The sequence below is a fragment of the Callorhinus ursinus genome, unplaced genomic scaffold, assembly GCF_003265705.2.
Source record: "Callorhinus ursinus isolate GAN/ISIS: 27379988/994484 unplaced genomic scaffold, GSC_fseal_2.0 scaffold46, whole genome shotgun sequence".
Classification (NCBI taxonomy): Eukaryota; Metazoa; Chordata; class Mammalia; order Carnivora; family Otariidae; genus Callorhinus; species Callorhinus ursinus.
This window is the reverse complement of record NW_027397108.1, coordinates 7,379,316-7,402,011: the sequence shown is the minus strand read 5'-3', so window position 1 is coordinate 7,402,011 and position 22,696 is coordinate 7,379,316. Positions and strand designations below refer to the sequence as shown.

Genomic DNA, 22,696 nt, shown 5'->3' with positions numbered 1-22,696 from the left:
TGTCACTCCCCTCTCCAGGGCTGGCTGCCACCATCCCATCATCAGCTTCCGAGCCAGTCCTGTCGCTCTTCCAGCTCTCGGCGGCCGGGGATGTCTTCCACCAGCACCTCCACCTCCAGGCAGACCCCGGGCCCCACTCCCGGGCCCCCACAGCTTCCTGGACTCCCCAGGCCACTGCCTGCTGCAGTCGGTGGCTGAAGGCCCTGCTGGACGTGCCCCCGACCCCGCCTGTGTGGGCAGCACCCACATTTTCCCACCGCCGTCTGCTAGGGTGCATGGAACAGAGGAAGGTGGAGCAGAAGGGGCCGGAGGGTCTCCGAGCGGCCATGGCTGCAGGGCGGCTGCTGCGGCAGAAGGACGTGGGCTCGCCCCCGTCTGCGGGGCCGCCCCCCGCCCCCGAGCCAGGCCCTGAGGATGAGCTCAGTGCCCGTTTGGAGGCAGCCTGGCAAGGCCGCATGGCCGCCTGGTGGGAGAGGCAGCAGGGCAGGAGCTCGGGGCCCGGCAGACAGCCCAAGCGGCGCAAGCGCCGGACTCAGCTGTCCAGCACTTTCTCCTCACTCAGCGGCCGCCTGGACCTCTCAGACGCCACCAGCCCCCCTCACAGCCCAGACCGGGCGTCCCCCGAGGCCAGGCCTCGGCCACCAGTGACCCCGCCCTCCCAGGAGTCAACTCAGGAGCTGTGGGCTCGGGGGGTCCCCTCGGAGCGGCAGCAGACTCTCCGCGACTACATGGCCAGGCTGCCGCTCCGAGGGGATGCCCCACGAGGTGTCCGCTCACCCCTCTCCGGGACCTCCAGCGTCCGGGCCACGCGCTCCAGGCCCCAGACCCTGCAGGATGGCGCGGCCGAGCTGCCGCCACGGAGGAACACCCGGAGAGGTGCCGCCGTGTCCTCCTCCCAGACCTCCAGCGTCCGGGCCACGGCCTCCAGGCAGCAAGCGCTGCGGAAGAAGCCCCGCATGGGCTTCTGAGGGCCCCCGGGAAGCTGCTCCCCCAGCCCCGGGGAGCCCTTCATCCTGGACCTGCTGCGCCTTCCGTGGTTGGAAGCTGGGAAGTGAAAAGAGCACAGTCTCCAGGGCGCAGGCCTTTCTGCTTCCGGAGTAGCGGGGACAGCAATACTTGTTTCTCCTACTTGTGCTTTTGCTAGAAGACCATTCCAGAAGGCAGGCATGTTGAGAAGGCCCCAGTGGGCCTGTCCTGAAGGTCCGTGTCCTGGGGATTTCCTCCAGGGGGCGGGAGGCTGTGCTGCACAGGAGCTGGGCCTGCCACGTCCCCCCCACCCCACCCCCCCGGACGCCGGGGTGACGTAAGGGCACCAGCTCCTCGCGCTCGCGGGCAGTCCGCAGCTGCTGGTGCTGCTTAGTTTGTGTGTGTTAAGCAGTTTCTACCGTGATGCAGTGTTTTGTAGAGGGAGACACTTTGGCCCCACGTTTAGGGAGTGAATAAACGTGGCAGCTGAACGGGGCTTGAAGTGATCCGTTTCTCAGGCCGCAGCGCCACCTCCTGCCGCTTGTGATGTGTGATGCCTGAACTCACTTCCCCTGAGCGTGTGGCTCCGTGGAAGATTTTGCTCCCCTCTGGGGAAAACAGCCCCCCAGAATGTCACAGAATACCAGGATTTGATGTAGATTTCTCATCACACGTGAAGAGTGGTACCTGGTGAGAGGAATCACACAGGACTCGCGGGGATATGAAATAATCCAGTAACACACTGACTCATTGTGCTAAATGTCTGTAATGCTCAGTTACACGGCCGAGGGCACAGAGAGCAGGAGCCCGGCTGGCGTGCACTTGGAGAGGCACCAGCGGACGGGGAGCGGAGCGGCAGGTGCACGTGGCAGCCGAGGCGCCCAGCGCTCTCAGAACTGCGACTCTGGAAGGAAGGGGAGCCCAGCCAGGGGGGTGACCTGTACCCACAGGGGGTCCCTAGCTGCCGGCTCGCCGTCGCCGTTAGCCTAGGGGCAGAAGGGCCACCCTGGGGTTCAGTCCAAGCCAAATTCAATGTCCTCCCTGTCTTCTCCCGCCTCGGGTTCGGCAAGCTCCGTCTCAGACCGCGCCTCGTTCTCGTCGGTGACCTCACCTAAGCAGGAGAGAAGGTAGCTGTGTTCTCGGGGCCTGTCGTCAGCCCCTCACTTCTCCCTGCGTGCAGGCCTCGAGTCAGGTGTGCAAGCTGGTGTTGAGAAAGAAGCCTGGCTACTGGCTAGTGTCGCCTAGGAACCGCCTGGGCTCAGGAGAAGCCCAGCGACTGAACTCATCACCACACCCCACCCCGTTTGCTCATTACCTGTGAACACTGCCCTGCTTCCCCCACACGTGCCTCTCCCTGGCCATGTGCGTGGGCCCCCAGCACCGGGCCAGGCCGACCAGTTAGCTCGTGACTTGCCGCACCGAGCCCGGCACTCTGGCCACCCCCTGCCCAGTGAGCCTCCCTTCCCTGCCAGCACCACCCCGCTCAGCATTCACCCCATCCTCCACCCTCAGGCCAGCACTCACCCTCATTTTGTCCCACACTCCCTGTCGTGGTGTCACCAGAGCCCGCCCTTAGAAGCCTGGGTCTGGAGAGGCCGAGGATCAGGTGGTGTGGACGGGGGTGAAAACAGGTTTGCAAGCCCCGCCGAGACCCACGTGGCCATCGGGAGCCCTGGTGAGGCCAACCCACCCGACCAGAAGCGAGTCGGCTCTGCAGCTTCTCGGCCCAGGCCAGCAAGCGGCCATGAGCAGGGACACGATCTACAGCGGTCTCTCTGGTCTGTTGTGAGTGGCCTCCAACCCGTCGGCTGGCCCCCCGGGCTTGGATAGCGGCAGTTCCTTCCCTCCCCCCCATCTAAGCCTGGGCCCCTGTGGCCTCAAAAGTAGGGTGGTGTTACCTGGGAGAGCAGTTGGAAGTAGGTCACTGTCCCCGTCCTCACTGGAAGGGGGTGGTGTGCCGTTCTGTTGGCAGGTTGGGGGCACCGGTGGCCGGCCTGAAGCTTCCTCGCCGGGGAGCTCCTGGATCAGCGGGCGTGGGGGCTTGGTGTCTCCCCTTGGCGTTTCCGAGTCCCTCTCAGCTGCTGCTTTGCATATGTCGGTGAAGGGTGCCTCAGCCTTCCTCGCCGGGTCCCTGGGGATTGTGAATATGTTCGAAAGGGCATCTGGAGTGTCTTCCGGCACTGGGAGTGAGGAGTAGTCCAGTTCAGGGTCACTGTCATCACTCAAGCTCGAGATGGTTATTATCTTTGGAAAGTGCATCTGTTAAGAGAAAAAAAAGATGTGTGAACGTTTCTGCTTTCACGATAGTCACTATAGAATGCCCAATGCGGACGCTGCCTTTTTATTGATCATAAGATACTCTGCTGTCACATACAAGAAGGGTCTGAGGGAGCCCCACACTCTGCCCTTGGGACGTGAGACCTCAGGACCGATGCCCCTTGGCCAAATTCCCGAGCCCCCGAAGGGGTGGTGAGCTCTCCAGCAGGGCTCCTCTCCGGCCCTCCATCGGGGGTCCAGCCACACTCCCCTCGCCCACTCTGCACCTGCCACCCCAGCACCCTCCTGGGCTTCCGGGTCGGCTCCACTCGGAGCCTCGGCCTCCGGCTGGCATGTGCCCCACGGGACGTAGCCCCCTTGGAGAGGAGTCCTCCATGGGAACTGTGGGCTCGTGCGTGCTTCCTTCCTTGGCGATGAGCTCCTGCCCAGAGATGGTGTCTTACGCTGTCCTCGCAGTGCCCATCTGTGCAGGAGTACCCCCATGCTGCCTCGTACACTCTCCTTCCCCTTCCCCGTCTGTGTGTCACTACGGGACAGGCATTCTGAAAATGAACACCTCCCACGTCAGAAGGACAGAAAATTGTTCCCAGGTACTCGTATGCGATGAGCCGTTGTTAAAAATCAGTGCCAGATGTGTGTTCAGGAAGACCCAAGGGCTTAACCATAAGACCTGACGCGAGTGAGCAGCTGCACTTGCTTTGGAGAGGGGAGACCCGGGGGTTGCAGGCCAGGAGCGCCTGACGTGCATAAAGGAGCCGTGCTTTGTGAGTAACGGGACTGGAGTGACAGTGACATAGGGCTGACTGGGGACGCGGGGCTGATGACCTGGTCCTGGCCTTCCGGAGCCTCGCCTGTGTCAGCGTCTTCCAAGTCAGGCAGGTCCTGGAAGAACAAACAAGCTCCTGTCACCCGGCAGCAGGCGCAGGGTCGTGCGAGCCGGGGTCATGTGCAAGCCGAGAGTGCAGGAGGAACGAGGAAGGCCCTGAAGCCCTCAGGCAGGCCGTGCACACTTGCAGCGCGCACGCAGCGCCAGCCCGGATACCTGGACCTCAGCGATGACAGAGGTCGGCAGGAATGCCTTTGTCATCAAAGACCCAGCCAGTGCATGGGGGGGCCAGGGGGAGGCAGACAATGGGGCCCAAGCCAGAGGCGCGGCCTAGGACTCTGTGGTGTAATGTGAGTGTGGTTCGGGCCTCCCCACGACCGGGGCGGGGGCAGCACGGGGGGCCCTCCTGTCGTGGGTTTGTATCTTCACAGCCACCAGGCCAGCACGCGAGGCAGGCAGCGCAGCGTGCAGTTAGATGGAGGGGCTCGAGCCATGCCGCCTTGCTTGGCATCCCTGCCCCTCCAGGCTTGGCTGTGGAGCCTCGGGCAAGTTGCTTCGCCTGTCTCTTTCTCAGTCCCCTCGTCTGTGAAATGGGGATGGCGATGGTACCTACCACCTCTGAGACTTACTGGAAGGTTCAGTCAATCAAACATGATCTGCCTCGAACAGTGCCAGGCAGAATGAGAACCGTAAGTTCTGGTCGTCCCGGACATAGCTGCTTCTCGCTCCCCAGTGTTTCTTACCACACATGGGCTCCGAGAGCTAGAAGCCCTCTCTGCACACTGACTGCCCAGTGCGAGTCTTACTGAGCCACGTGAAACTGCGCAGCTTACCAGGGAAGTGGGCGGCGGCAGGCAAAACCGTGGGCTGTCCTTCCCGGGGCCCTGAGGGAGCCCCAGCTGCCCACTGGCCATGAGGCTGGGTGGGTGACAGATGCCTCCCCGCTCCTTGCCCCCCCACAAGCACGCTTCCTGGGGGTGGCGAGGAAATGTGTGAACTCCCATGGTATCTGCTCCTGCGACAGTTCCCAAATGGGAAGGGCTGGGAGGAGCGGAGGAAGCCCAAGCGGCAAGAGACCAGACGGCTGGCTGTGGAGGGGTGGAGGCCCCGCTGATAGATGTCCCGTTCTCAACGGTCCTGCAGAAGGCTCTCTGGACAGAGTTGCTTTGCCATGTGACTTCGGGGAAAACAAATCCGGTTTTGCAGAGGGAGCTGGAGGGGGACACCTGGGCCAGCATCGCTCAGTCTCGAAGGTGCATGTGTATGAGCACCCGGGGGGATCATGTTACGGGGCCGCTCTGGCCCGAGGTCTCGGGGATGCCAAGTCTGTTGGCCACGGAGCACACTTTGGCTAGTGCGGATTTGGAGGGTTTCTGTGTGATCTGATACCAACTGTGAAGCAGACCCCTCTCCGCAGACACAGCTATTTACGTACGTCGATGAAGAGCTTCTTCTCCACCTCCAGTTTGATAGTCTCCAAATCCTCGTCGGCACCCAGTTCTGTGCCTGCTGCACCCGCGGCGGCCACAGTCTGGGGGGCCGGTTCTAAGAACAACAACACAGAGTTATTCACCTGGGGGCGAGTCTTATGAGCAGTGGTCAGGCTGACAAGCCCAAGAGCGGAGGGAGGCCAGGCCCTGGGACAGAAGCCGCGAGAATCCCCCCGTTAGGACAGGGTTCCGTCTTAGAAGAAAGGAGAGGGGGAGGAGAGAGCCACCCTCTGGCTGGAACTTGGCCGTGACTCCGACAAGATGAAAGTACCAGCCAGGGAGCAGGTGCCAGGAAAAGGCCTGGTTTGTGGGCAAGGAAATAAAGGTCACCTGGGGAGGTGGAGGGGCAGGCAGGCTGGAGAGTCCAGCGTCGCGGCCCGGCCCAAGAGGGGCTGAGCCCACCACCCGCGGGGACCGCCTGTCCCTGGTGGTGGTGCGAGTGTCCGGGAGGCCCCGTAAATAACGAAGGGATGGGCGCCTGGGTGGCTGAGTCAGTGAGGCGTCTGCCTTCGGCTCGGGTCATGATCCTGGGGTCCTGGGATCGAGCCCCAAGTAGGGCTCCCTGCTCCGCGGGGAATCCTCCTCCCTCCGCTGCCCATTTGTGCTCTCTCTTGCTATCGGTCTCTCCCTCTCAAATAAATAAAATGTTAACAAAAATAATGCAGGGTTACCTGCATATGTGGAATTGGGATGGGTTCTTCTTCCTACTCCAGGCTCCCACTTTTTTTTTTTTTAAAGATTTTATTTATTTATCTGAGAGAGAGAGAATGAGAGGCAGAGAGCACGAGAGGGAAGAGGGTCAGAGGGAGAAGCAGACTCCCCACCGAGCAGGGAGCCCGACGCGGGACTCGATCCCGGGACTCCAGGATCACGACCTGAGCCGAAGGCAGTTGCCCAACCGACTGAGCCCCCCGGGCGCCCCAGGCTCCCACTTTTTGAGGTCCCCAAGACCCTATCCTTGGGTCCTGTTCCCTCCCTGCTCTTCAGTCTTGTGGCTTCTGTTATTAGAGATCACGGCTCAACTTTCCTCGTCACACGTGGGTCCAGTGTGTCCAGTTTGGCTCCGAGACTCCCAAAGGGCCTCTGTGGTTGCTGCTGTGGATGAGCCCAGGCCGGTCCCTCCGGACCTTCCCTCGCTAGGCCCAGCGGTCACGGTCTCCACGTGGCCATCCCTGTGGCTTCTCTGATTCGTAATTACTACCCTGGTCTGCTTCCTCTCCGGTCAGCCCTTCCTCCTGCACCCCTTGTCCTGCTCATGGCGCCGTGGTCTCCAACTTCCCAGCCACCAGAAGCTTGTCAAGGCAGCGGCTGGGTCCCTTTTTTCCCTAAGAACAATCTGCTTAGGCTTTGTTTTGGGAAAAGGTAAAGCAGGGAAGAGATGAACAATTATTGGGGGCATGGCTGACGTACATCATTCAATCCATGGCAGAGACTTTCCATTTCACAGAGGCTGAAACAGGCTCCCAGAGATCTGGGGGTTTGCCTGAGGTCACTCAGCTGATGGGAGGGGTTGGACATGGCTTTGACCTCAGGGTATCTGTCTAGAACCCGTACTGCCTGGCCTCTCCACAGGGCGTCCTAGTGAGGCATGTGTGTGGTTCTCAGACCATGTTGGAGACCACCAGACAGCAGCCAAAGGCCTCCTAGGGAGAGTGGAATGAGGCGGGAGAGGCTGTGGTTTCCCCGATGGTGCACGCGCGCTCTCTGCCCTGAGATGCCGACTTCCGCCCGGGGTTGGGGAGGGGACTCAGGCACTGAGTCCCAACTCGCTTCTCCGCGAGCTGGCACTGACTCCTGATTGCATGAGGAGGTCCCAGACTTTGCATAGAAAATGCAGAAGAGCTGCTCACGTCGGTTAGCTCCTCGTCCCCCCCCCCCCCCCACCTATGAGGAAAGGCAGTCCAATGTGGGAAAGGCGAATGGAAAGTAATTTTTTAAACAGAAGGTTTTTATGTGTAGATTCGCCTTTCTTGGGGCTGAGTCATTTGAATCAAAGTGGAAGAAGCTCAGTTCAGCTTCTCGGGCTGCCCGACACCCAGAGGGGTGAGCTCAGGAGGGGCAGAGAGCAGAGGCCCGGGCAGGCAGAACGAGGGTAAATGAGGGCAGTCTCTGCAGGCGGTGCTCTCTCCAGTCCCCCGTCCCCCGTCCCCCGTCCACCATGTGCTCGCTCTCCACTTGGAGCAAGTTCCCTCACCCCTCTGAGCCTCTGTTTCCACTTCCATAAGATGGGGCCACACAAGACCAGCCTGGGAACCTCTGGTCATCACCGCGCACCATGCATGTCGGGTAAACAGAGCTGGCAGTGTCCTGCTCCAGACCACCAGCTCCCCTTCAAAGGCGCCCTCCTTCCTTTCAGGGTGGCAAAGGCTGGGGTCCCTCTCTGGCCGCTCTGCTCCCACACCAGGTGCAGCTTCCAAGCAAAGGCTCCCGGGAGGGGCGAGCGTGCAGGGGAGTGCAGGGTGCCACCCACTCAGCAGCAGTTCCCTACCTTCGCAGGCAGCCGCGGGGGCGGCTGGCTTGAGGGCCTCCTCCAGGTGCAGCCCCTCTGGCGCCCGGCCTTCTCTCTCTCCGCCGACCTCCACCAGCAGCTCCTCCTTGGCCTCGAAGCTCTCCCTGACAAACAGCTCCATTTTCTGCTGCCTCTCCCCCTCCTCACAAGGCTTTTCCTTCACTGGCACATTGGCATCCACATTCTTGCTCTCCTCCGGCGCCGGCTCCTCCCCTGAACAGGAGAAATCCAAGGGTGAGCCAGGAAACGGTCTGGGAGGGCAGGGGGCTCAGGGCGTCTCTTGGGGACATGCAGCGAACTGCTGGGGGTGAGCTTGAGGACGCAGCGGAGGGGTCCGTCAAAGTGTGCGCTGAGCACTGAGGAAGCAGCGCTCAGTGTCCACGGTGGCGGGGGGGGGGGGGCGCTCAGCACATCCGTCTAGTGGCACAGGACATGCCTAAAGACCGTGCAGGGGGCTCTTAGGAGATGTACACAGAAGCACTGGCGCTTATGGGCCTCGACGTCTACCTTGACTTTGAAGTGTCTTGGCAGAACAGGAGTGTGCATGCGTGTGTGTGTGTGTGAGAGAGAGAGAGAGAGAAAATGTTGAACACCATCCAATCTAAGCGGACACAATACAGCTGTTTGTTTCACTATTCTTTAAGCTTTTCTGAAACTTGGAAAAATACCAAAATAAAAAGCTTGGAACAGGAAAAATGCTATAGGAGAATGTCTACTTTATGGAAAATACATTATGCTAATTTAAAACAATAGGCAGAAAGCAATATAGTTATGCCATTGTTCTATAAAAATCCATAAATGTTACATGCATGGGGAAAAGCCAGGAAATGCTGGGTGGTTCTTGCTGCAATTGTTATTACTGGTGCTTTCTTGTTTTCTATGTGTGGTTGCGTTCACATTTTGTAGTTAGGTGAGAAACACTAAATGTCACATTTAAAAAACACACATGGAGACCCCAGCTCCTCTACTGGGTATAGGATGAGGACAGGGTTCTTACTTACTAAGGTGGTCTGAGGACTGTCCCTAGAATTCTGTGCCGAGCTTGGACCAATGCAGACCCAGGGTTCACTCTCTGCCTAGAAGCCTTTACCAAATGCCGGCCAGCGGCATCGGGTGTGGGCAGGTGACTCTGAGCTCTGGATTTGGGGTAGTAGATTGGGGAGGCAGCGGGGGGTCATTTACCCATAACCTGGGAGTAGACAGAGTCTTGAAACTGGGTGAGAGAGGGCAAGGCAGGGAGACAGGTTCTGAGATCCTGGAAGAGACCAGCTGGGCCGAGAGCATTTCCCAGGCCTCCCTGGTCCTGCCGAGCCAGGAATCGGGTGATCCGAACCTTTCGAGGGTTTGGCTGCCCAGACTGTCAGCTCTAGTCGGAGCTAAGCAGAGGGAGCACCGTCTATGCCACAGAGAAGGTGTGCTGCTACCATCCCAAGTTCACAGAACTGAACTGTCGAGGTGGGCCATTAAAAGAAATGAAGTACTGATCATGTGATCACCTGGAGGAACCCCAAAGCGCCAGGCCAGGTGAGAGAAGCCAGACGCAAAAGGTCCCGTCAAGCGGAGAGCACCATGTATATGAAGCATCCAAAAACATGGGTGGTTGTTGGGGGCTGGGGGTGGACAGCATGGGGGGTCACTGCTCACCGGCACAGGGTTTTATTCTGGGGTGATGACAAAGTTTTGGAAGTAGACAGAGGTGCTGGTGGCTCCACGCAGTGATCGTACCACAGCAAAACGGTTAATTGTATGTTATGTGAATTTCATGTCACTTAAAAAAAAAGGTCCAGGGCCTCCATGTTTTTCCACGGTGATTCTCCGGCACCAGGGCTACAGCAGTCTGCTTGGCCCCCAGCATAGGCCACCTTGCCCCTACATAAGCCACCAAGCTCACGCCGCTAGCATCACTTCATGGCCCATGACCTCCTGTCACCTGCCATGGCAGGGCTGGTTTTCAAGGCCCTTCCTGATGTGATGTCGTCCAACCCAGTAACCTTATTTGATTTCCCAGTTTACAACTGAATTCCAAACACGGGCACCTGGTTCTCCTCTGCACCTCCCCAGGGAAACTGTGGGCTCCTCAGAGGAGCGGAACCCTGTGCTCTCCCTGTTGGCATGTGGGACAATGTCTGTGCGCTTGGCCCTCAGGCGAGGAAGTACGCGGACGTGTGTGTGCCAAAACCTGTTTCTTTACCCGCCCCCGCCCCCACAACACGGGCAGAGACCACTTTCTGTGTGCAGACAAACGGTGGATTTAAAGGAGCAGTAGTAGGAACAGAAAACCTTAATAACTGTGTGACTGAGATACGGGAGGAAGGCGCAGACTGAGCCCCTGGTCCAGATGCTGGCTGGTGTTAGTGCCGTCAATGGCCCTATGAGGGGTCAGTTAAAATCAGTACACCCCCACACTGCTTTGACAGGAATTCATAATATTCCTTTGTGATAGATGGAATAATGGCCCCACTAAGGTGTCCGCATCCTAATCCCAGAACCTGTCAGTATGTGACCTCACATAGTAAAAGGCACTTTGCCGAAGAGATTAAGGACCCTGAGACGGGGCGATGATCCTAGATTATCCGGGTGGGCTCAGTGGCCCCACATGGATCCTTAAGAGAGGGGGGCGGGGCGTCAGAGCTGGAGAGAGGTTTGAAGGTCCTGCAGAGGAAGGTGGAGGGGCCACAGGCCCAGGGACATGGGCCCCTCTAGAAGCTCCCCGGGAGTTTCCAGAAGGAACACAACCCTGCCCATACCTTGATTTTAGCCCTGTGAGACGCACGTCAGACTTTTGACCTACAAAGCTGTGATGATAAATGTGTTGTTTTAAGCCCCTAAGTTTACGGTAAGTCGTTAGGATAGTCCTAGAAAACGAATACATCATTTATTTTGGAAAACTGAGGCTATTTGAACAGAACTGCGCTTCCATCCCTGAAAGTGGATTGAAACTGCCTATTAATGCTGGGGCTCTTCCCAACCCTTGGCAGGTGGGTGAGGCCGTGTGCGCATGGATCCTCGCATGTGTGTGAATGAACGATCAGAAGTAAATCCCCGAGATGAAAGACCAAGTTCACCAGCCTAGATTCCTAGTCTCAACGGAGCCCTGGGTGCTGCTCCCATGGCGAGCGCCTACCTTCCTCCTGGCTGGCTTTCTGCCACCTTCTCTCTTCCGCCTGCTGCTTGATCATCGCTAGGGCCTCAATGCTGTCCTCGATCTTCTTCCGCTCTCGGCTCTCCCATTGCTGTCTCTCCTCTTTCTCAGCTGCAAGCCCACCCCTGGCCCAGGCCTCTGCACAGGCTCTGTGGATGAGGACAAAGAAACAGAAACTGGGGAGGTTTGAATGTTCACAGGTTAAAAGCAAATTCAAAACAGACTGTCTCACCAAACTCGCTCATTTCCCCCAAACCAAACTGAAGGCACACGGGACGTGTGGCCACAAGGTTACTGGCTAATACGTGCACACCTCGCCCCTTAATGGTTTGCAGAGCCTTCTCCATGTGATGCCAACAGCACCAGCGATAAAAGGAAAAATAGAGAAGTCGGACTCCATCGAAACTAAAAATATTTGTAACACAAAGAACGCCATAAACAAAGTAAAAGACAACCCACGGAAAGTGGGAAGGTCTCTGCAGATCATACACCTGCTGAGGGACATGTATATAGAATACATAAAGAACTTCCATGACTCACGACTACAAAGACAACACAATCTAAAAATAGAGGAAGTTTAAAAGAATGAAATGAGAAGCCACGGACTGGGAGAAAATATTTGCAGGAAAGATAACTGATAAATGGTTTATATCCAAAACAGACAACTATGAAGCCTCAAAACAAAACAAAACAAAAAGAATGCACAGTTAAAAAAAAAAAAAGTGGGAAATGACCTAGACACCTCACCAAAGAAGACAGGCAGGTGGCAAAGGAGCTCAGCACGCTTCGACATGGGGGAACTGTGGGTTACAACAGTGAGGTACCGCATCATGCCTGTTAGAATGGCTGAAATCCGAAACCCTGCCACCAGACGCTGGCGAGGACGTGGCTACTCATCCTGCTGGGAACGCAGGCCCGTGCAGCCAGCCTGTAAAGAGCCTGGCAGCTACGGAGCCACGCGAAATCTTCCCTTCCCAGCCGGTGTCCTGCTCGCACGTATCTGCTCAATGGAGTCGTGAAAACAAATGTCCACACAAAAGCCGGCACGTGAATATTCGTAGAAGCACCCTTCACAATAGCCCCAAAGTACAAACAACCCCAAAGTCCATCAACTGACAGCTAAACAAAACTTGGGGTTTCCAAATGGAATATTCTTTTGGGACATTATTTTGGAATGAGTTACTGATACAAACGACAATGTGCACGAACCTTGAAACTAGCACGCTGAGTGAAAGAAGCCAATCACAGAAGACCACATATTGTAGGATTCCACTGATAAGAAGCATCCAGAATAGAAAAAAACCATAGAGATGGGGGCTGGCAGAGGGGGGAATGAGGAATATCAGCTAATGAGTAAGGGTTACTCTTTTGGGGCACTAAAAATATTTTAGAATTGAGGGTGCCTGGGTGGCTCAGATGGTTAAGCGTCTGCCTTCGGCTCAGGTCATGATCCCAGGGTCCTGGGATCGAGTCCCGCATCAGGCTCCCTGCTCCTTGGGAGCCTGCTTCTCCCTCTGCCTCTCTCTGTCTCTGTCTCTCATGAAGAAATAAATAAAAAGTTTAAAAAAATATTTTAGAATTGATGCGGTGATGATTGCACAACTCTGTGAATATCCTAGAAACCACTGAGTTGCACACTTTAAGAGGGAGAACTGTCCTAGGGGCTGGGGATACAGCAGGTAGCGTAAGAGATGACAAAACTCGCTCTGTTCGAGCTGCCTTTTTACGGGGACAGAAAGGCCCTAAAGAAGGAAACAATTATGTCAGAGGCTGATGTGTCCAAAGAAAAGAAATCCGGTTAAAGAGACACCCGGTGGAAAAGGTGCTCCTGAGATAAGGGGCGGGTCAAGGAGGGCCCTGAGGTGACAGGTGAGCGGACACCTGCAAACACCTGTGAGGAGCTCCCCAGGCAGGGAGAACAGCGAGTGGTTGATGTGGGACAGCTAGGGACGGGGGAATGAGAACTCAAACCCAGGGGAGTCCGACCCCTGAACGAGAGTGGCAGCGCCACAAAAGGGGGCTGGCTCCTAGCCCTGTTCCCACGTTCCTGCGGCTCAGCACCCGCGCCCCCCGATGAGGCTCAGAATCCTTGGCTGCAGCCCCTCCCACTGGTTCACTGCTCCTGATCCCCGTACCTCTCGGATCCCACCCGTTACTCACAAGCACCCTCTGGTCATATTGTCCCCACTTTCCAGATGAGGAACGCGAGGCTGGGGAGGTTAGCGAGTCCATCCAAGAGAAAAGAACTCAGGGCTGCGGTGCTGGGCCTCAAAGTCATCACCTAGGCTCTGCTTGGTGTCCCCCCATCGCCCCCAGGGCTGGGTGCCACGGAACTGGGTGCACCTCGCCCCCCAACTTCCTAGAAGCAGGTGGTCTTGTTTTCTCACCCGGTTGGAGTAGAGGTTCTCACTTCTATTTGAAACATTTGTTAGTTTGATTTAACTTTGCGAATTCAAAAGCATATTACCAGCTACGCTGCTCCTTAAATGTCGTGTACTTTAAAGTTTACATTGCACTTCCCTTCAAGCAGCCCATTTACTTAGGTTTTATTCTAAGGTAGAAGGAATAGCGACCTAAATTAAAAATACAGATATAAACATAGCGACAATACACATGGCAGTCCCGGGTTCAATATTCTTAATAGAAAGAAGGGCTCCTACGAACCCATAACAAAAGGACCTCTAAAAGGAAACTGGAAGGAAGTTATAAATGGGGTGCTCACAGAGGAAGAGATCCACCTGCCTGACAAACATGGTAAGAGCACCCGACCTCATCAGTTACCCCAAAAATAAGGTGAGATACAATCTTCACTCATCAATTCACCTGGCAAAGATTTCTTTTACATGGCTACGTCTGGTGAAGTCATGAACTGTTACAAACTTTCTAGAAAACAATTAGAAAATATTTACAAGCACCTTTAAAAAGGCTCAAACCACAGTCTTTAATCCAATGATACAGCGCTTAGATTCCACCCTAAGGAAATCAGCAGTGAGGTCAGAGACTTATGTGCAGGGTTATCAGAGGATTATGAAAAAAATCTATGACTAAGTGCTCAAAAATAGGGGGTTTCTTATAAACAATGATGTAACCATGAAACGTGTTTCCTAAGAACATTTAATGGTGTGTGAAAATGCTCACAAGTCAGAAATGTGTACAAGTTTACTATTAAGCGTGCTCAACAATGACATATGAAAATGTGACCCAAAGGCTTCTTTCCTCCTTACCTGTCCTTTGGGAAAACCGGTCTGTCGTCCAGGTATGTTAAATGTTTTAGTCGAACGGTGACCGTCTTTCGATAATTAGCAATGTGCCTGATAACAGGGTTTCCCATCAAATTCAGTACGCGCTGGAAGCATACAGGCAGAACCAGACTGGTTAATAAAACATGGGTGTGATTCAAATAGTTTACATGTGCTGTGCTCTGGGAGTCCATCAATAAGACACCTGTGCCCTCTTCACCTCCTGATGCCTTATCAGGGAAGCCTGAAGGTTCTCCTTGCTTCTGTGCCAGCAGACCTGTCCTGATAATGGAGCAGCCCTTTCTTGTACTTTAACTCCAGACCTGAAATCTCACTGTCCTTCCAGAACGATCTCAGAAAACACATCCGAAGGCGTGTCCAACTCAGCAAGGACATTATTTTGCTCACCCAAGCTCTTTTGCTGACATTAACCTCATTTTAATTGATCCTTTTCTCTCCTTCCCAGCCAGGACCCATTTTAAGAAAGTGTACACAGCAGCCGGGGGGACAGGAAGCATGGATAGGGAAAGGATGGAAAGCGCCCGCTCGCCGGGTTCCTGCATCTGCTGGATGTCGCTGGGACTCGCATAGCATCCCCGGTCCTTAAACCCCGTCTCCTCCTTTCCCGCCTGTGACACTCAGAAGTGGACAGCCAAGGCGACACGTGGGAAACACATTTAAGACTAGTTTGCCTGAACTCATGAAAGAGTTTTTTTTACCTAAAGTGGTCTGTGTTATCGGAGAAAACAAATATACTGCAAACTAGTTTCGTTTAGCATTCTCCAAACTTCATTCTGGTGGTATTTTCCCTGCGGGGTTAGGGGAGCGGGGTGGGGGGTGCACTATACACCCCAGGGCAGGCACTTAAAGGACTAAAGGGCTTCATTGTGGGTGGAGGATTTAAAAGCAATCACAAAACAGGGCGCCTGGGTGGCTCACTTGGTTAAGCATCCAACTCCTGATTTCAGCTCAGGTCGTGATCTCAGGGTCATGGGATTAAGTCCCATATTGGGCTCCATGCTCAGCGGGGAGTCTGCTGGGGATTCCCTCTCTCTCCCTCCCTCTAGCCCTCCCCCTACTCTCTCTCTCTCAAATAAATAAATCTTCAAAAAAAAAAAAAAAAAAAAAGCAATCACCCAGGCACCTGGGTGGCTCAGTTGGTTAAGCAACTGCCTTTGGCTCAGGTCATGATCCTGGAGTCCCGGGATCGAGTCCTGCATTGGGCTCCAAGCTCAGCAGGGAGTCTGCTTCTCCTTCTAACCCTCTCCCCTCTCATGCTCTCTCTCAAATAAATAAAATCGTAAAAAAAAAAAAAAAAGCAATCACAAAACAACTGTAAGGCAGACTGCTTTTGTCTTGGACTGAACTGTGTCCCCCTTCCCCAAATTCATATGTTTGATTTCTAACGCCAGCACCTCAGAATGTGGCTGCATTTGGAGACAGGGCCTTTAAAGAGGTGATTCAGATCATGTGCAGTCATCGGGATGGGCCCCGGTCCAGCCTGACTGGTGTCCTTAGAACAGGGGTCTGGGACACAGACACGCAGAGCAGACAATGAGAGGACGTGGGACATGGGGAGAGGCCAGCCATCTGCAGGCCACAGAGAGAGGCCTCAGGAGAAACCAGTCCCTGCCCCACTCCCGACACTGTGATCCTGAACCACTTCTACCCTCTAGAATCCTGAGAAAATAAACTTCTGTTGTTTAAGCCACCCAGTCTGTGGTACCTCATTAGAGCAGTTAAGCGAAAAGAAAATAAAAAAAGTATTATATGATACAGCTTTATCTTATCGCTGTATGTTGGCCCTTCTAAACTAGTCTTTGTTCCCAATCTACTCAGAACGTTATTCCTGAACTATGGTTTGCTTACTATTTTTCTTAAAATAGACTCACTTTTCCCTGACACATCCATACCCTAAGCAGTAAACAGTGAACTCGGGGTTTTGGGGTGCTATTTTGAATATGTTCCCCAGAGCACATGACAACATGCACAAGAAAGCAAGGAAGCCATCAAGGGCTACCACAGTTGAGTCAAAGGGACACAGGGAGGGGTGGACTGGAGGGGTTGCCACAGGCCGGAAGATGGGACCATCTGAATATCCAGAATTAAAATGACAGCAAGGGTTAAATCATATCAAATACTGCATACATAAACCCACGAGTTCATAATGACACAATGGAAGGAAAAACCGTCCCTTGTCACCATTAGCAGTTGCTAGGTTCTCGGCTCCTTTCTCTGAAAATCCAGGAATAAAAAAGAAAGAGCCAAACCATCATCACGGCCCTTGCTGTGTGAACTATACACTGGGGAACCACTAGGTGACAAGGGCGTTCCTCGCGGGAGAAGCGCTCTAGCTAAGAAATGAGGCAGGAACAGGAGGGCAGGACAGTGGCTACCGTGTGGCTCCTGAAGGAATGACTCCTGAGGTGACTGCTCCAGGACTGGAGGGAGGGATGGGGCTCTATCCTGGCTGCAGCAGGCGGATGACCCCGGGGGCCCCATCCAGCTGTCTTCAAGTCACAAACGAGGGAGGCAAGCAGACATCACAGGCCCTGCGATGAGATGCAGTGGCACCCCTCCCAGGAGAACACTGAACCTGGACAGGAGCAAGCCTCCAGCTCCACCGGCACCATGCTAGAAATATGGGTCCAGCAGAACAGGTTACAGGACACCACGGGGATGCAATCAACCAAATCCAAAATGTGGCAGAGTCCTGAGAAAGGAACTGGTTCCTTCAGCAGACTAAGGGGAGGGGGACCCATCAGCAGAAGTGCTTATCTGCCCGAGGTCTGTGGGTGAAATGACATGGTGTCTGGCATTAAGGTACTCCAGCTAAAGACCCCAAGAGGACAGGCGTGATGAAGGACGAAGGCCGGAGGGAAGGAGGGGAGGGGGTGTGTGGGGGGGAAGAGAGATTTATTCTCTAAAGAAGGCAGGTTTTACCAAATCAGGCATGCTCTCCAGGACGCTCAGGATTTCCGGATCACTCAGCTTATTGTGGGAAAGGTCAAGGACGCAAAGTTTCAAACACTCCTTTAGATGCTGAATGTCTTGCACAGTCTCTAAGTGATTGTGGGCCATCTGGAGTGTGTTCAGGACCGGCAGGCAGGCTGCAAGGCGGAGGTCAGCAGAAGTAAGTAACAAGGGTCTGAACAGCTTTTAGAACCTCCCCCAGGGGACAGTGGTGGGCACAATGGCATCAAGACCCCTCGTGGGGCATCTTACAGAGGTTTTCAATGGTCTTGATGTAATTGTTGCTCAGGTTAAGAGCATCCAGTTTCTGCAGAGGTTCTAAGTTCTCAATTTTACGGAGCAAGTTCACTTGCAAGAAGAGGCAGCGCAATTCGGTTTGGGCCTCCAGGTTCTCGATCTTCTGTATTCCATTGCACTCCAGCCAGAGACAGCGTAGACCCGTGTACTCTTCCAAGTTCTCGATGCGATCAAAACCTAGGGAGAAGGAAGGGGGTGTCGGATAAGCTCCTCCACGCACATGAGGCTCAGGGTCACCCCTGTTGTTGACCACCTGCTGACCAGCCACACCTCCTTCCTCTGGTGACCCCACTGCCACTTTTCTTTGAGGAGCATTCCTCTGCTGATACTACCCCCCACCCCCCAAGGCTCCCTGGGCAGCCAAGCAGAGTCACAGCAATCCACTCTGCGCTGGTCACGCTTAGTCAAGCAGGGCCAGCTGTGAGGAACCCTGGGAGGTTTTGCTGGCTTCGCTGGAGGGAGGGAGTCTCTCTGCTGGAATGCCAGCCCTGTAGGGTGGAGTCTAGCGCTGCAGCGGCCACCTGCCCTTCATGGCTGGGAGTGGGTGGAGGTGAGGGGTGACCTGCCTCAAATGAACCAAAGGAAAGCAGGGCCAAGCCAAGGAAAAAGGCAGCCCAGTGAAGCCATGCCATGAGCACGGGGGTCTGGCTAAGCCCGAAGCGAGGCCAAACTGTGGGGTTGTTTTTTTTTTTTTAAGATTTTATTTGACAGAGAGAGAGAGAGAGAGAGAGAGCGAGCGAGCGCGCGCACAAGCAGGGGGAGTGGCAGAAGGAGAGGGAGAAGCAGGATCCCTGCTGAGCAGGGAGCTTGACCTGGGGGAGCCCGACCTGGGGCTCGATCCCAGGACCCCGGGGTCACAACAGACCTGAGCCGAAGGCAGACACTTAACAGCTGGACCATCCAGGTGCTCTCAAACTGTGGGTTTTGTTCTATTTTTCAGTTTTAGGAGCCAAATTTAAGGTTAGGAAAACAAATGCTCTTTACTTTGGTAACTCATCATCAGTCTGTAATTCATGGTTCATCTGCTATTACCAAAGCCTTTGAAAAGTTATTTATTTTGTTACCTGAAAAATTTTTGTTTAAAAAGTTACAGTATCCCTGTTGAGCCAGAATGACCCAGCTAAGCCATTCCCTGGGTCCCAGGCCTCAGAAAGAGTACCAGATAATGAATTTGTTTTAGGTTGCTAGGTTTGGGGGCGATTTGGTCTGGGGCAGCAGGAGATTTATGGGCACATCTCCCTCCTAGCTCTTCTACCTCTGGCTCTCTCCACGAAGCCTGACTCGTGGGGTCCTCTTCTTCCCACCTCTTCGATATCGGGCCCCCCGGGATCCGCCCTGCTAAGTCGTCCCATGCACTGCGACACTTCCACATTGGGTGCAGAATTTTGGAGGGGGCAATGTGGAGGTGAAGAGACCAGTTAGGAGTCCTTGCATTTCTTTAAGGTATGTGTGCTGCTGGTGCCCTTCGTGGGCCTCTGTGGCACAGCATGCCTCACAGTGGCTGCCCCATTCCCCAGGACACCCAAGACATCTTGACCATATGCGTCTCTGCATCTTCAGCACTACACACAGAAGGCATTTACTGACTAAATAAGGAACACACAGAGGACCTATGAAGCAGGTCAGCCACCCCGAACTCAGAGGAAGCGGAAGCTATCCCTCCTCTTTGTCATTCCTGGAACTACCCGGGTGTACGAACCCCAGCTGAGGTTTACATGTGACCCTGCACGCCAAGCCCGGGCCCCCAAGGATGCCACTGTTCTTGCTTCTCCAATCTGGGAGGCACTGACCACCCTCCTCTTTCAAGACATGTTCCGTCCAAGCCCAGTGTTCACCACTAGATTGCTGGCTTGAAAAATTTATAAGTCCTTCAGAAAATATAAATAAAGCATATGAACATGTTTCCTTGGTATCCGTATAGTCAGTGGTCCCCCTTTATAAACCCAGTCAGGGAAGACATGTCAAGGAAATATTATTGCTTTTCTACAAATCGTCACTAAACTCCGAAATTTCTACTTAAATGTACTTTGAGAACTCCAGGAGGATCCCAGCAAGAAATTTTTTATACCACTAGAGCCTTCCCCCTGACATGAGATACCTCTACCAGGTCCTTACCTTTAAAGTGTAAATACAGTGTATCATTCAATGCTGGGGTAATATAAAGCTTGTGTTGCTTGCAGAGTTTTTGCAGAAAACTTTTAGTCATTCTGTTAAGTGAACAAGAAATGTATTGCAATTTGTCAGTTGGGAAACACATTCCAAAAATTCTTTACCACAACAATTTCTTCCTCAAATTTCAAAATATCCTACATGACTGATAACTTTATATTTTTTGCCTGATAAACTATTTTAAGTTCTTTTTTTTGTATACCTTTCAGGGCCTCATCCAATATCATTACTTTCAGCATTCTTAAAAATTGCAATGTATGTTCTAATAAAAATACTTTTAATAGTGTCATCAAGAACTACTGATGTTTCTCTCTCCAGGCCTGGCATTAAAGTTTAATGTGTTGTGGTCACTTGAGCCATAGAGGCAGCGCCGTTCTGACTCTGTTACTAATTCTCAGACACTGGGCCAACTATTTAACCTCTGCGAGCCTCAATTTCCTTATCTATACAAACGGGCAATTACACCATCTACCTTCCTTAGGAAATATGTACTATAATTGGCAGCAGCGTGCCCACATACCTGGGGCCACGATCTTCCTTGTCATCTCTCTGGTGTGTGAAGCGACTGTCCGACCTGCTATCACCGCCCTGCTTCTGCTCACTTGGGTAGGATGTGACAGAAGGACCCACACATGTTTCCTTCGGATTATTAATTTCTATAAAAGAAGAGATTGGTTCTACAGAGATCAAGAGATGTATAAAAAGTTTGCCCAATTTCAACTTGATTAATAAGTGTCTGGTTTTAGTATGGAACATGAGTACTCTTGAAGTGCACGACAATTTGTAAAGCATTGGTAAGGACCATGGAAAGTTCACATCTAGGCGGGTCCTCTATAAAAGCTCTGGTACAGGTGCACAAGGACACGTGTACAAAGATATTTATTACTGCATTACTTTTAACAGCCAAAGACTGTCAACAATGCAAACGTCCACCCATTGTGGCTGGTTAAATAAAACAATGGGTTAGTAGTCTGCCTTGGAGAAGAATGCACCAGAGCTACATCAATAAATACGGATCATTCTCAAAAACGTGTATGAGACGATAAAGCAAGTTTCATAATAAGCACAGGATATCACTTATGTAAGTTAAAAACATACAAACCAATGCTCTGTATTGTTTAAGGACAAAATTCTAGACAACAGACAGGGAGAAGGGAATGGGACTGAGAACTGGGGGGAGGAGGGCAAAAGGAGCATCAACTTTATCTGAAATGTCTTATCTCTTTAATTTAAAAAAAGACTAAAGTAAAAATGATAAAAAGTTCATCATTTTCAATTCTTAGTGATGATACAAGGGTGTTTGTCATAATGTTCCCTCTTCTTTTTTTTAAAAGTGCCCAAAAGAAAAACCACAGGAAAAGAAACAAAAGTGGTGAAAATATCTTTGGTAAAAAGAGAATGAGCACATTCAAAGTCACTTAATTTTTTTAAAGGTCAATCAAAACTGGCCAGTTCAAATGCACTTCATCTTTAAGAGCGGCTGGCTGTTGCGCTCTGTGTCCCTGTGTCTGTCGAACCAGACTAAACGCTCCGGGTGTGGGACTGTGTCTTACACTCTCCCATTTCCCACTGCACACAATGCCCAACCACAAGAGGCACCAGATAAGTGTCTGTGGAATAAAGGAGAGGTGCTCAATATACATAATGATTATCTGAATAACAAGAGCTAGTGTTGATTAATGGCCCACTGTAACCCAGAAACCTAATTATAATTATCCCTGCCTACAGACGAGTAGACAGCCCCCAAAGAGAGGTTAAGCTCTGGGCTGACAGCCATAACCTGGCGAGTTGCAGAGCTGCAATCTGTACCCAGAGTCAGTGGCTCCAAAGCCTGTCTCTTTCTGGAGAGCGACACGGCTTTCCTACAGCTCTTCACACAGGGTGCGCCTGGACAGTCAATGCTCCATGTTTGTTGACCGGGTTCAAAAAATGAAACACAAATCGAGTAGCTTATCGAGTCGTTAAAAGATTGGGCCTCAAGCAAAGTGGGAGCAGAGGCTGAAGTCTGTCTGGGAGACTGGTGAGGAGTCACCCACTAGCTCCAGAACCACCAGCTCCTCATTCACTCTCTACCGTGGGTCAGGCACCGGACTGGACACTGTGAATTCAGTCAGGACGTCCTGCCCGGAGAGCCTTTGATCTTACATAGTGATGGCAACAAAGGGATACATTTAAAGCATGTAACAGGTGGGCGATGGGGAGAAGGGCGTGTTGGGTAAGGGCTTGCGCTCCGGAGTCGGACTGACCAGCAGAAGTCTGTCCTGTCATTGACTGCATGAGGGTGATCTCTTTGGAGCAGGTTCCGTAACCTCTGTTAAGTCTCAGTTTCTTCATCTGCATGAAATGGGGGGAGGAGTGCCTACCGCAGAGGGCGGGAGCACGGCTTCAAATGAGGTGAGCGCGGGGCACGCAACCATTAAAAAGTGTGTGCCGCTCCGGTTATTATCTCTATTGTTATCGCTGGCTGGGAAGGTTAGGGGTGGTGCTGGGCGCAGCCCACCGCCCCCCTCGGCTCCCTGGGGGCGGCGGTCTGCACCTTCCTTGCGGCCCCGCGGGCCCGCGTCCCCGTGGTCGCCCGCCGACTCCTCCACGCCCGACTCCTGCGCGCAGCCCTGCTCCGCCGGCCCGTCCACCACGGGCTCCGAGGCCTCGGGGTGCATGCTTATTCCGGATACACGGAACACCCAGTTCCGCTGGGTCGCTACCGCCCCCGGCCCGGTCCCGGAGCTCCGCTTTCCTTCCCCGCCGACCACCAGCGGCGGAGTCGTTGGTAGCCTAACGCTTGCCCGGTCGCCACAGCAACCGCTG

At 53.6% G+C, this 22,696-nt stretch overlaps 2 protein-coding genes across 4 annotated transcripts in view; one reads left to right on the top strand and one right to left on the bottom strand.

Moving 5' to 3' along the window:
- The window catches only part of TAF1C (TATA-box binding protein associated factor, RNA polymerase I subunit C), a 10,933-nt gene extending 7,684 nt beyond the window's left edge, over nucleotides 1-3,249 (top strand). For all 3 annotated transcript variants that reach the window (XM_025860455.2, XM_025860453.2, XM_073882341.1), the window contains one exon: nucleotides 19-3,249. In XM_025860455.2, the coding sequence (XP_025716240.2) occupies nucleotides 19-968 (950 nt within the window). In that variant the 3' untranslated portion in view covers nucleotides 969-3,249. The remainder of the gene's footprint in view (nucleotides 1-18) is intronic.
- On the bottom strand, nucleotides 1,714-22,696 carry DNAAF1 (dynein axonemal assembly factor 1). Its single transcript, XM_025860456.2, has 12 exons — nucleotides 22,425-22,696; nucleotides 20,409-20,544; nucleotides 19,835-19,926; nucleotides 17,675-17,896; nucleotides 17,393-17,559; nucleotides 14,435-14,556; nucleotides 11,193-11,359; nucleotides 8,048-8,281; nucleotides 5,505-5,614; nucleotides 4,069-4,125; nucleotides 2,865-3,225; nucleotides 1,714-2,077 (listed from the first exon to the last, which is right to left on the bottom strand). Exons 1-12 carry the CDS (start codon nucleotides 22,546-22,548, stop codon nucleotides 1,980-1,982), a joined length of 1,890 nt encoding a protein of 629 aa, XP_025716241.1. The 5' UTR covers nucleotides 22,549-22,696; the 3' UTR covers nucleotides 1,714-1,979.